Raw genomic sequence first — 13,580 nt, forward strand, 5'->3', positions numbered from 1 at the left:
TCCATCTTTGCCAGCTATTCTATCTGTCAGCTGCCAGAGTGGGGACTTTTTGTCTCTGAAGTTTCATTTTTCAAGTGGATAAAAAACAAACGCCAATTCCATGATCTACTTACCTGAATATCAGTCTTTGCTAATATATTTAAAACAGCAAAGTTGTTCATAAATACTAATGTATTTGCAAACAGCAAAGTAATAGCCCCCTATGCACATGTATGGCTATCAGGTAGGAGTAACCCTGGTACAGCTTCTCAGGTATGATACCCACAGTCAGGTATGGTGAGAACAGTCACAGAGCACCTTTCTTGTTTCTATTGCCCAGTACAAAGGTATTACTGCAGTACAGAGACTGTAAAGTTAGTGCTAGTTATTTTCACATCCTTCCTCCATGGTGTTTATAATGGGGCTAAAGTCTTGTTTTGAGCCAAAACACAAGAAAAATTAAGACAGTGGCATGTCATTGTGTAAGGGAGTGTAGAACAGCCCCTCAAAACAGAACAGGATGACATACCCCTGCAAGAATCCCCTGAAGAGATGGATACAGCTACACTAAGGACATAGACACATCAACAGACACCTCATGCATTTGAAAAAAGACCCTGTAGTTTTTGTGGCTTTCTGCTCACCTCACTAAGATGACATCCAAAGTCTAGAGTTTTGCTCCTGTGTTCCAACAGCTAATTCATAAAGGTTCTTTAATCTGTAGGTTGTCTAAACTTTCCCACTCAAAGCATAACAAAGCTACCCTAGTGGGGCTGCAGATTGAAGAGAGGGTTTTGCAGCTGTCGGTCCCAGGATGAGACAGCTGGTGGGCTTGTCCTGTGCAAAGGACAAAGGCTGAATTAGCCAGCATTCATTTGTAAAGGCTTTGGCTGAGAACAAGACTCCTTCTGACACAGGTATGTGAACTTCTTCATTGCAGGTGAGTTGTTTATTTGCATACCAAGGCAATATTGCAAAGCAGAATTGCCCAAAGAAAACTTCCTGTCCTCAGAACCCTGCTCTTGATCACTGTAAACTGAAGGACAAGGAGCAACAACTGACTCTGCCCTTCTTCCACTGCACTAATTCATGAGTGAAAAGTACCCGTTACCTACAGGCATCTGCATCACTGCTTTCCGATGGACCGGAACAGTATATCTTAGCAACAAGTAAACATGCACAAATTTGCAAGCACACTTTGTTTCCTGGTCTAGAGAGAGCGATTCCCACAGGATTTCCAGGACTTCAGGTGTCCTGGGTTACAGTTATGTGAATGATTAAGTTGATCTACTTACTCCGTAAATTACTTAACGCTACATAAAGGAGGCCAAATAGGCAAAGCAACAGAGATGAGCCCTGTACTTCACATTAAACCCTTTCACACTCACTGCCTGGCCTGCAACAGGAGGCAGTCTCCACCCTTCATCTGTCAAGGCACATTCAGCAGAGAAAATTGGCCAGAAACCAAACCAAAACACAACCTGGAGACTGGCAACCGAGCAAAGTTGACATGCAGTCATACGGCCAGGAAGGTCAGTTCAAAGCCCTGAGGCCTAGACAGTGCCTTCTACAGAGGTCCTTCCTTGCAATCGCTACCATCGCAAAGAGCCAGCAAGCAGCAATAGCTCAACAGAGATCAGCCAGCAGCAGACCTTTTTTTCATTCCTCTGTTCCTCCATTTCCTACCAAAAACTTCTCTCAGCCTGGCAAAGAGGTTGCTACCAATCAACAGAGATTTTGTTCCAAACACAGGCAAATGCTTCTCAGAACCGACAAAGCCTGCAGTTCATCACTTACCTATCCAGAGTGTCCTGAGGCACTTTACTCCCTCCAGCTCTGCTGTTGACACTGGCATTCTTGTTGGCAGTCATGGTCATTTCTGCTTTCTAAAAATCTGGATATCTGTGAGAAGAAAAGTAAATTAAGCTTCAACAAGCCCAAATTACAATTAAATTTCAAGACTGCTAGAAGCACTATGCTGTGTAAAGGCAGAACTCTGGGCTGCTTTTCGTTCTGTAAAATGCAATCAGTGTAGCTATGATCCTGAAAAACTAAAGCCTACATCTCTGCTGCTTCTCTTTCACATGCCCAGCTGAGTTTATCAGAGCCCAGTGCTATAAAGGGAGATATCTTAGGGGAATTAGGTGTACACTTCAGGTTCTGGCATGTCTGATGAATACCACTTGACACAGAGCCCATAAAATATCAGGTGTTTGGTGTGGTTCTTCCATCCATCAGAACGAGAACCCAGTAACTAACTGCACTGAGTGATGCTTGCCAATACCATAGCTATGACTGGCATTTTGGCCACAAAAAAAGGGAAGAAACTGCAATTTTAGCATGCAGCTCTATTGTGGAAATATTTTCTAACAGATAATATGGTCAATAGCAAATATGTTGAATACGATTTTCAGATCTGCTTGTGACAGGAAAATATCTATAAATGGGCTCAATTGGCCAAAAGATTCTATAAGTAAAACTGTCTTGGAACACTTTTAAGACCTCCGGTAATATAAATAAACATTAATAATTCCTAGTTATTTACCAAATAAGCTGTAAATTTCATTTCAGCCATGGTAAAAACCCTATATATATACAATGAAGAGCCCAAATCATGGGCCTTACATCAGTAAGGTTGCTGCATGCCAGCAAAGGAACAGCCGAGCACCTTATCATTCTACCTCAATAGGAACACCATGCTGCGACTGAAGGGAGACTATGACGATGTGGATATGGGTGAGGATGCAATCCCAAGGATGTAAATGTGGTAACCTCTGCTGGCACACACTCTGGGTGGTTTCTGAGATGCTCCTTACTTTCTAGGCCATGTTTGCAGCACTACCACCCAGGCTCTGACCAGAACTACCAATTTTTACAACCATTAATGGCATAGTTAATGCAAAAATAAGGAGTATTACAAAACTTCTTGTTTACTCAAACCCACAGAAAGTTCAGACTGCTTGAGAAGCCAGCAGTAATGTGATGCTCAAAAGCAAACTGGTTACTGACAACACACAAAATCCTTGTACAAATAGACCCATCAGGGTGAGGAGGACGTTCTCTAAACCTCTTTATCCCAAACTGTTCTGCCACAAATAAGGTAAGAAATGACTTGAGGCAGAGTCAGTCATGCTGACCACAGACTCCAGGTCTACTTGTCCTCCAACAGTCACGCACTGATTTTCCCGGATTAAGTGGAATTTTTTTCCCCCAGTTGTTAACATTTTTCTACACTGAAGGTCCCCAAGATTCCTCCTGTGTCTCAATGCTATTGTTAGCATTGCATTATCAAGATAACAGGACAGTTAAGAACTGCCTGTTCCACTTAGGAAAGGGCTAGCTTGGGACAGGAAGGGAAACCCGTTGTTGCTGGCCAAGCTTTCTAGGACTGTGCATTCCACAGGGAGCCAGCAGTTTTCTTAATGTTTTCCGGTCACCAGTTCAATGCCTTTACTGTGTTAAATCTGAACCACTTATTAGCAGTTAAGGTGAGAAAAATAAGAGATATAAACATGGTATAAGCTGAATAACAACTATTAGCATGCACATGTTATATTCATTTTCCAAAATTTGCTTTTCTGTTCAAGGCCAGAAGAACCTGAATGGCTCTGCAAAAAAAAAAAGATGGGATACTGACCTCACACACACACACAAGATAGAAAACAGCTACATAAAAGCTCATTAAGAGGCCGTACCCATATTTATGGAAAAATTCATACCCATACCCAAAATTTAATAGAAAAGAAGTAGGCATATATATGTATCAGGGTGTTTGCTTTTCATGTAAAACTTTCTCAAATTTCAGCTTCCCAAAAGTTTGATAAAAATTGCTGTAGTCAATGTAAAATTAAATGTGTTCTTTAAACCCCACATTTCAAAGCTACCTTAAACATATATATGCCAAACTGGTTTGCTTTCAAGCAAAAGAAAATTTCACAAGAGATATTAAATTTAGCAACATACGTATTTCTTCCCATACAGTTGAGACTGCTATAAAGGCAGTATCAACTGACTTTTCTATGTAATTTTTTTTAATGCTTATTTTGCCTTAATATTTTACTGTAGGTGATCCTGGTATCATCCCAGCATATGCAGAAAAAAATCCAAATAACTTGAACATGGGAAAAAAAAAAAAGAAAAACAATCAACTTATCGAAGTGCCTGGAAGGAAGGGCTTAATTAAAAATAAATAAATAAACCCACCCCAAACAAACAACAAAACCCACCCCAAAACCAAATTGGAGACAGAGGAGAAAAAAACCCCCTAAACTAAATTTTACAGTCATGTAGCAACTTATTTCAGAAACTTCAAAAAATGTCTGACAGCCCTGTAAGTTTATATGGTAAGAATCACATCCCCTGGGCGCATGTGAGAGCATTCTTCTTCACAAAGCAATGAAAACCATAACCTCTCAAGTATTGAGACATAGTGTTCAAAACAAATCCAAAAATAGTCATGTCACATAGATTCTGCATCGCCTAGTTAACCATCTAACTATGCTTTGCCTAAAAATGCAGAATTCTGTTTTATTCATAAATGTAAATAATTACTCTGAAACCCTTATTTAGCCATAATTTGTGCTTTCCTCCAGGCATGGTCTAACTAATTTCACTAGGACAACTCTCAAATTGGTGCTAGCGATCCTTACTGCATCACTGACTCTTCGATTCCATTAACAGATATTAGGAGAGGAGGTGTAAATCCAACACTCCTCCTCCCTGCATTTTAAAATTATTCTTAATTTCCTAAAGCATCCCAACACTTCAGAAGCACCACTCCTGGCTGCGATACACTGCAAGTTGTTCCTCAGCCCACTCTCATTTACCAGTGGCGGAGGGCTGGAGCTAGGCTTGGAGCAGACACCTGGGAAGTCACAGCAATCCTGAGCACTTGCTTTACTTGTACTACCCGAGACTCTCAAGCTCTCAAGAAATCCTTCTGGCTTTTTTACCCACAACATATCCGTCAGCTCTGGCACCCCCAGAACTGATTCTGCCCTCCCCTTCTGTGTAAGGAAAATAACATCAAGCCGAGTTATTTGTGTCTAGGCTCAGATGTCTCAGACATGTCTCAGATGAACAGATGTCTTAGAGAAAACGCTTTCATAATTTGAATCATTCCATCTTCCATCCGGTTAATGTAACAGGAGCAGAAGAGGACTTTTCATTTGACATTTCTTCAGCTCAACAGACAAGCCTGATTTTTGTTTGTTTGTTGGGGGGTTTTTTTGTTGTTTTGTTTTTAATACTATGCTCAATAACTCTTCCTATCCATAATGTCCTTTTCCCTACTTAGATATGAAACCGATCATTGCACTCCATTTTCTGCACTCATTTTTACAAAATCCAAATTCTGCTGCTTACTGATGACCACTGAACTCACAACAAGCAGAAGACACCACGTAAGTGGCTCCAACCCCTCATCCAGGCACCTGGTGGGACCACGACTGCAATGCAGATCCGGTTTGGAAGGTGGCAAGGATTATATGCAGAGTTTCTAATGACTTGAGAAAGAAGCATTTGAGCGTAAGCTCCTGAGTTCTTTCCTAACTTTATCACTAACAGAGGGGCAAATTCTACCAAGAAAAAGTGCGTGCCCAGCAAGGATGTCAAATGCATTCACGAGACCTCTCTGCTCTGGATTTCTGCTGTTACTTTTGAGAAGTTTGTCAGTGACAGTTCACTGCACGTAAGGCCCTTGTTGTCTCACATGCTGCAAAGATTAACCTACACTTAACTGTCCTAGACTGAACCAATCTGAACTGCAATTGGTATAATTTATAAGGTATAATTTGGGTTGATCCTTGAGATCGGTGTTCTGAAGGCTTTTAAGGCAGATAATTTTCCTCTTGAAATTCCACTAATCTGGGATCTGGCCTGTAGACATAACAGGCAGGCGTTACATGGAAGAAGCACAGGCTGATGAGACAAACTCAAGCTTCTGAAAAATTACCTTGCAATAAAGACAAACTCTCTGAAATATATTATTAATAATAACCCATTCAGACTAATTATTTTTCTCTTAACAGTAGCTGCAGCAGAACGCCTCAAGGCACTGAGAAGTTAGTTTAGAACATTAACCTGCTTTTCTGAGTGCTTTACAGAAATCTTGCCCACGTTTCAAGAGGTGGTCTATTGCTAAACTTCTGTTTGAAAGTAGTGGCTTAGCTTTTTGGCCATTTGCTTATTCCTTTCCAGTAAAGCAGATAATTATGTCCTCCCAGGGCAAAGTCAGTTCTGATGAACTGGAAAGCTCAATAAAGTCTTTAAAGATTTCTGCCTTGAGGGGGCTTCTCTAAAGATGCCAAAGAACATTTTGTTAGAGCCATGTGCTCTAACACATAGCTCTAGGTAGACAGGTATCTAAGGTGGGCCACTAAGCTTAGCCATGCAATACCACACAAACTAACATCAAGAGGTATGTGACCTGCTCAACAAGGCAGAGATATTCAAAAAGCATTCATTCAACTATCTTAGCCCAAGTTTAGTCTTTACAGCACAGAGATAACTTACGGTCACACTAACGGGCTTCTTGCAAGACATGAGATCTAACAGCCTTCAAGGCTAGTCCTAAAAAATCCAGGCTTTGGCCTGAGTCTTTCTTCCTCTCTGCAGTCTCCAACAGCCACTTTTCATCTAGCTACTAGCCTATATAAGACTTCCTTCCAATTCAGATAAGTTACAGCTATTGTTGTACCAGCAGGGAAGTAACTTCACTGTAACTTCTTCAGGCTCGTTTATGCTAAATGAGTGTTCGAAGAGCTCCCACTGAATATAACAAGTACGCAGTTACTGACAAATCAAACTGGAATAACTGGAGGTTCCTTCAGAAGTGACTGCTCCCCATGGCAGCAAGGGAGAGACTAACAAAAAATACATGGCTGCTTTTGCATCAGAAGTTAGGATTTAACCGCATAGGTTGAAGAAAAGGTTTGTAATTTAGAAAATAGATTGACTAGTTCAAGCTTGACTATCTCTGATCTGAGACACCAGGTTAGGAGGAGTTTACAATACTTACCAGTCCAATTGGCTGGTATTATTATAAGCTCAGAGGAATTTAATCTATACATTTCAGTGGCAGTGTGAACTTGTGTAGCTTTAGCCAGTCAGGAAAAACTCTCACACTGCCCTTAAAACTGATGTCAATCTGAAGTGCTACAGTCTTATTTTCCCATGCCTATGCTAGCCACACATTCTCACCCCATCACACTGATGCAGCTATCTGGTTCAGGGAACCAATCCATCTGAAAATTAACTGGTTTTTTTTTTTTGTTTTGGTGAAGCTGATTTTTCAGCTATTAATCTGGGTGGATCTGGACTCCCAGGAAAAGATACTTTAAAATTACCTTCAACATATGTGCTACTTAAAACTGAATACGCATGCTTTCTCTTTAAGATAGAAATCTTTTTTGATTGTGGGCAGCACTTTAAATGTTATGAACACATTTCTACAGCATATAATACATAATGTTGGCCTTGCAAACACACAGGCTATATTTGCTTTTACATTTTTGAGAACAAAGAGACAAAATGGATGAAAACATTCAGGATGGCATTTTTCTCTCTGATATGAGAGAATATCACTTTACATCCAGTATCATATATTTGATGTAAAAAAACTTATAGATTTTGGGGTTTAGATGCAAAGCATCCACGTTACTGTCATGTGGTTCAGCAAGCAAGATGTGTGCACCTCAGATCTGGATCAGGTTTTGCAGAAAAACATCCTCTTGTTTCACAGAATCACAGAATTGTAGTGGTTGGAAGGGACCTTGAGAGATCATCAGGTCCAACCCCCCTGCCAAAGCAGCTCCCTAGCTCATATTGCACAGAGAGGCGTTCAGACAGGTCTGGAATATCTCCAGAGAAGGAGACTCCACCACCTCCCTGGGCAGCCTGTCCCAGGGCTCTGTCACCCTCACTGTGAAAAAGTTCTTCCGCATGTTGGTGCGGAACTTCCTGTGCTCCAACTTGCAGCCATTGCCCCTTGTCCTGTCTCCACAGAGCACTGAAAAGGGGCTGGCCATTTCCCCCTGCATCCCATACTTAAGATATTTATAAACACTAATTAGGTCCCCCCTTAGTCTTCTTTTCTCTAGGCTGAACAGTCCCAGCTCACTCAGCCTTTCCTCATAGGGGAGATGCTCCAGGCCCTAAATCATCTTTGTAGCCCTTCTCTGGACTCTCTCCAGGACATCCCTGTCTTTTTTACAGCAGGGAGCCCCGAACTGGACACAGTACTCCAGGTGGTGCCTGACCAGGGCAGAGTAGAGGGGGATGATCCTTTGCTTCTGCTACACATGAGCGTCAGTCACAGTCTGGTAAGTTCTTTCAACAAGCTGTATTTAAGCTTGATGAACACTGGTTTGTTGAAAGCCTTCAGTCTGCACATTTTGTGATAAAGGCTTAGTACAAAACAATCTGAGACGTATATAGTTTGGCCTTTGCAACACAAATATTTCCATGATGACCAGACATTGCTGTGAAAACAGCCAACTTGCAAGTTGTGCCTGACTTGTATCACAGTTCCTCAGTATTGTCCTTCCATTATGCTTTCCCTTCATCCTCAGGATATTTGCAAGAAAAGACCAGTTCAAGTACCAGCTGCTCACCTGCTCCTGTTACTTATTCCTCAATGAAGTCAAAGTCTTCTAATTGCATCATCAACATCATTTGCACAATAATGAACTGTTTCTTGTAACACAAAAAACAGATTATAATTTTACTAAGGAATGAGAGTAAAGTAGCTTTAAGGAATGAAGATTTTTTTTGCATTAATTATTTTTGCATCACAAAAATACATGAGAAAGTAGCCTGACCTCTGCTATTTCCCATGGGATGTCACCACTCCCTAAAACCTTCACAATTTAAAGCACAGTTCACTGCTTTGTGCAGACTGTCTGGGAGCACAGGCTGCAGGGGAGACACAAAGGGAACAAACCCAACTGAAAGCCTTAGTAACTCTTCAAAAGAGCTTCCCTGTTGTGCTGACACTGATGTCTGAACCTTCCTCACCCCAAGACTGACTGACAAAGCCTGGCAGACAGCTGAGAAGCATCCTGACTTTGCAGCTACTGCAGGTTCTACTTCATTAGAGCATCACAGGAGGCAAAACACGGGCCACAGCTATAATGCAGAGCACATTGCTGTCCTCAGTGTTGTTAGCACACCTCCCTTCCTTCCTGCCAGGCACACATGGCACTCAGAGCACCACAAGAGTTCAAACTCCAAAATCAATTCCAGTTACATGCCTCGTACAGCATTTTAGTAATACGTAATGGGAGGAAGAAGGATTGTGATACAGTTGCACAGGAACTTGAGAGAGATGGATTCAGTCTTCATTTTGCCATACACTTCCTGTGGGTAAATGGCTTCAGTTGTCCTAGTTGAACTATTTCCTGACTATTTCTCTGTGTGCACATCTTTTCGAGAAGCAAGCTGTGTTACCCAGCAATGTCTGAAGTAAGCTCAGCCATAGGGAGAGTGGCTTAACAGCATCTATTATATTGTACTTTCTAAGTGAATTCACTTTCCAGTGTAGACAAAGTACCTTAATTTTCATTTCTCAATTCATACTCTTATAAAGCAGAAATAGGTTAGAACTTTTCTGTACAGAGGAGAATTTACAGCACCCTAAATATTCCAAACAAACTGTGCAGGCATTCTTATTGCATATTTAGGGTGGGTAACACACTATCCAAATTACCTTGTATAAGGGCCTGATTAGGACTAAGACTGCAAAATGAGTGAATTCTCTCAGAGCAGGTAGTGGGCTATAAATTAATAACGTGGCTTCCCAGTTCCTGCACAAACTGACCCTTGAGCTGCTTCTCCCATGCCCTGAGAGACAGCAGTGAAGTTGCCACTTGCAGAACTTGAAGAACAAAATGGTCTTTCATTTTGCAAGCGACTGTGCCAGTGGGGGAAACAGCACCCCTGATAAAAGCATGGAGATCTAAGGGTTCAAATGGCCAGCTTGACCACTGCAGCTTGTGCCACTATTTTAATCCACTTTCAGAAGGCCACAAGATGACTTCTAGCACGTTTGCCTCAGGCTCCTGCAGAGCCCTTCCTGAGAGCAGCGAGGATGGTCAGGGAAACACCTTGCTTCCAACCTCCACCCAGACAGTCAGTGACATCAGGGAGGGAAAAAGGACAAACAAATTTCTTTGTACCTCATCCTGACTCTTCTTCCTTGATAGAATAAGCTGGAAAAAAAGAAGGAATCGGTCTGAAAAAGAAAGGGAAAAGGGAAGATAGATGTACAGGGGGTGAACAAGCGGGAGGTGGGGGATGTCTTAGTGGAAAAGCAAACAAAGCAGTAAAATGAGAAATAAAACAAGGCTTGATGAAAATGTTACTCCCACATCCAGTGCAGCAGGTGAGGTCATTTGTCACCCTGAGTGTTCAGGCTCAGGCATGCTTTGCTAAGAGATGAAGTGACTGTCAGTATGCTGGCATTGGCTGTAAATAAAGAGAAGAACAAAGGACTTGCATTGTTCAAGCCACAGCAAGAAAGCAAAAGCCTTGGATCAGCCTCCAGTGTAATTGCCTCTCCCCAGTGCTGAGCTGAAGGGAACAGGCAGGATGGACTACAGGAACAGAAGAAAATCCAAGACGATTTAGTGACCAAGTTTGTGCAAAGATGCAAACAGCATTTTGCTCCCAGTGAAGGCTGTAAGGAGCATTTAGTGAAGGAGTGTGTGAGAATAACCAACTCTCCTGGTCAGTGCAGATGTCACCAGGAAAACAAACTTCACAAGAAGGTGCCAGGGAACACATGGAGAGGGATGTAGAATTGATGCTTCATCATTCTCAGTAGGACTGGAAAATAAAGGCCTTCAGCAGAAGTAACTGATGGCTGCTACTGGTGCTGTCCTGCACAAAGTCCTTTGACTTCTAATACCATGCAGGAAAAGAAAACTAAATTCATCAGCATAAGCAGAAGACAGGCTGGTATTTTCACAAAGTGCTGTTTTAAGTTTCAAGCAGTGGTGGAAGATCTTTGATACCAATGCCTCATTAAGGTCAAGAACTGATTTGTGGAATTATTACGAATCTCCTTCTGTTTAGATCACTATGTCTAGTGATCATGTAACATCATGCAAACAGTAATCATTTTACAGCTCTGAGCCAGCATCTCCAAGAAGCGAGTCCTGTCCGTGATACCTAAGCTGCCAATGCTAACATTCCTAAGGAAGCAGCTATTAATTTGGGCAGACTGTCTCTATATGATGATATAAAAGCATCCTGGGAGGATGAGAAACAGGCTGGAGACCTTATGGATGTAAGTAGAAAGGATTAGTCAAAACTGTCTTGGCTTGTACTAAGAGATGAGAACAGCCTTGGGTCTGTCTCTTTTGCTCTTGGCAGTTAGGCAGGAAATCTGTTGAAAGGCACCGAGATCTTAATTCCCCTGTGTCCAAAGTACATCCAGAAGTGACCCTGGACACAGGCATTAGCAGAAGCAAATGGGATGGCAAGCAAGCCTGTTGTTTGTATTAGGGATTTGTGCAAGAGCAGTTCAGGAGAGGTATCTGTTTGCATTTAGAAATTATGTTCTTGCACTTAAAGCAACATCTGCACGATGCAGGAGTTCTGAGCTGCATTTGAGCTCTTTTGTAGTCTCAGGAGAGCTGCTTAGAGGAGAGATCCTTAAATTCAGTGCCAGAGTGTAAACTCCATCACCCACATTCTGGCATCTGGTCGAGTGGCACATTTTCCCAGAGCTGCTCCTATTGTTCCTACTTCAGAAAACTGTGGTTTGGTATCTCCAAATATCACAGTTCTACCAATGAACCAGGAGTAACTTTATGACTTGGCTCACACACGAGCAGTGAGGACATGTTCTTTAGTAAGTTTGAGTTCTCCAGAAACATGGTGAGGCCCAGGCATGTGGCTGTGACCAATGGTAAATGCATCAGTAATAAACCAGTCTCGCTCTCCTGTCTGCCATGGCTGCCTTCCTGCAAACTGGCACCTCTCTGGGCATCGAGCACCTGCTTTGCACACAGCGGTTTTCTGGTTCACATTCCTTTCATGTTTATGAACCTCTTGGCTGCTTTACACTCTACATGTTCTAAGCCAAAACAAACACCAAGCCCCCTGTGCTCCCAGGATGATAAACCACAGCGGGGTGTGAGTAGGCTGACTGAGAGGGTGCGGACCATGCCCTGCCTATCTAAGCTCCATCTCCCACCTCAGCCAGCTGAGCAGAGAAAGGAAACATAGGAGAGAAGCACGGTGCCAGCAAATCGAGCGAACCTCAGCCTTCCTCCTAGCCATGCCGCTGAAACAGAGAAACACGCAACAGGAAAAGGGGAGGAAAGGTGAGGAGCAGATAAACGTCAGAAGAGTTGAAGACTAGGAAAACAAGGGTCAGATGAACATACTGTCTCAGAAAAAAGCACAGGTGGGAAACAAGAAAATGAAAAGATTTTTAGAAGGAAAATAGGCAGTAAGAAACAGCAGGAGGGAAGAGAAATAGGCTCCCCTTCTCCTCCCTCCTGGGAACGCACCCTGTGTCCCTCAGAGAAAGCAGCCCATCTTTCCTCATGTTCAATAATGTTTCCATTCCATAACTAAAGTTTTTCTCATGGAATAAACTTTTCATTTCCCCAGAGATACTTCAAGAAAAATGGATCTGTGACACTGTGGTATCCTGACCGAGACAGACACTTCTGCTGTCCTGCAAAGTGGGTGCCACACCATGAGTATGGGACATGTCCAAACTCTGGGTATCTGCTCATTCATATACAAGCCCAAATTCAAATCCAAACTCAAGTTTTTGAGTCCCCAATTCATGGGTAGAACCTCATCCAAACAGCTTCTTTAGAGAATTGACTCACGGTGGAGGGAAAAAGGGGAGAGAAGAAGAGATGGAGAGAATATTGGCAGCTGTACCAGAATCAAAATAACATAAACCAAGCGCAGCAAACTACTTATTGCCTTTGTTACCAAAATTGTAGTATCTATAGCAACAGGGGGGGTGAGGGTGAGTGTGTGTGTGTGTGTGTGTGTGCGCGCACAAAAGCTCAAGACTTTTTGAAACCCCCAAAGAACACAGCTTTCTAATATGGAAAAATAATATTTAAAAAAAATTAAAATCAAGATTTATTGCACCAGCAGCTCCCAGAAGACAAGTCTATAGTAGTGCACAATGGTTTCAATTAAAAGCACGAATCATTAACCAGTGCAGCTGGGCTTAGCAGTTGGCAGACATCATCATCTCTTCCAGTGAGCCACGACTTCTTCAGGGACTGAACTCACTTCTCTTGCTGCAGGATGTGCCCTTCAGTCTTGTTTCTGATAGGCTTTACCTCATATCCGCTGCCAAGCCCTGAGACAGAGTGACTAATGCCACTGCTCCACAGAGAAAGTTGGGGAAAGAATTCCAGCACTGGAGTTGTGTGCGCACACCCCTTGCCAGCCATCGCATACTGCTGTCCCTGCGGGCACAGCCCTTGGCGCGGCACAGCATCAGCAAGCAGCTCGGAGAGAGACCTATCTTGGTCCACTGCTGTCCGTGTGTATTTTCCTCCCAAACACACACGCTCTCCCAAGCTCAGAAAGGGGAGGAATGAATGTCTGGCACTTCTGCG

At 42.6% G+C, this 13,580-nt stretch overlaps 1 protein-coding gene across 4 annotated transcripts in view; it reads right to left on the bottom strand.

The window, feature by feature from the left end:
• DENND2B (DENN domain containing 2B) overlaps nt 1-1,856 on the bottom strand; it is a gene marked incomplete at its 5' end in the record, with an annotated part of 89,353 nt that extends 87,497 nt beyond the window's left edge. For all 4 annotated transcript variants that reach the window (XM_084262648.1, XM_084262647.1, XM_084262646.1 and 1 more), the window contains one exon: nt 1,777-1,856. In XM_084262648.1, the coding sequence (XP_084118774.1) occupies nt 1,777-1,856 (80 nt within the window). The remainder of the gene's footprint in view (nt 1-1,776) is intronic.
• Nucleotides 1,857-13,580: the final 11,724 nt, after the last annotated feature.

The sequence above is a fragment of the Gallinula chloropus genome (genome assembly GCF_964237585.1).
Source record: "Gallinula chloropus genome assembly, chromosome: 4".
NCBI lineage: Eukaryota > Metazoa > Chordata > Aves > Gruiformes > Rallidae > Gallinula > Gallinula chloropus.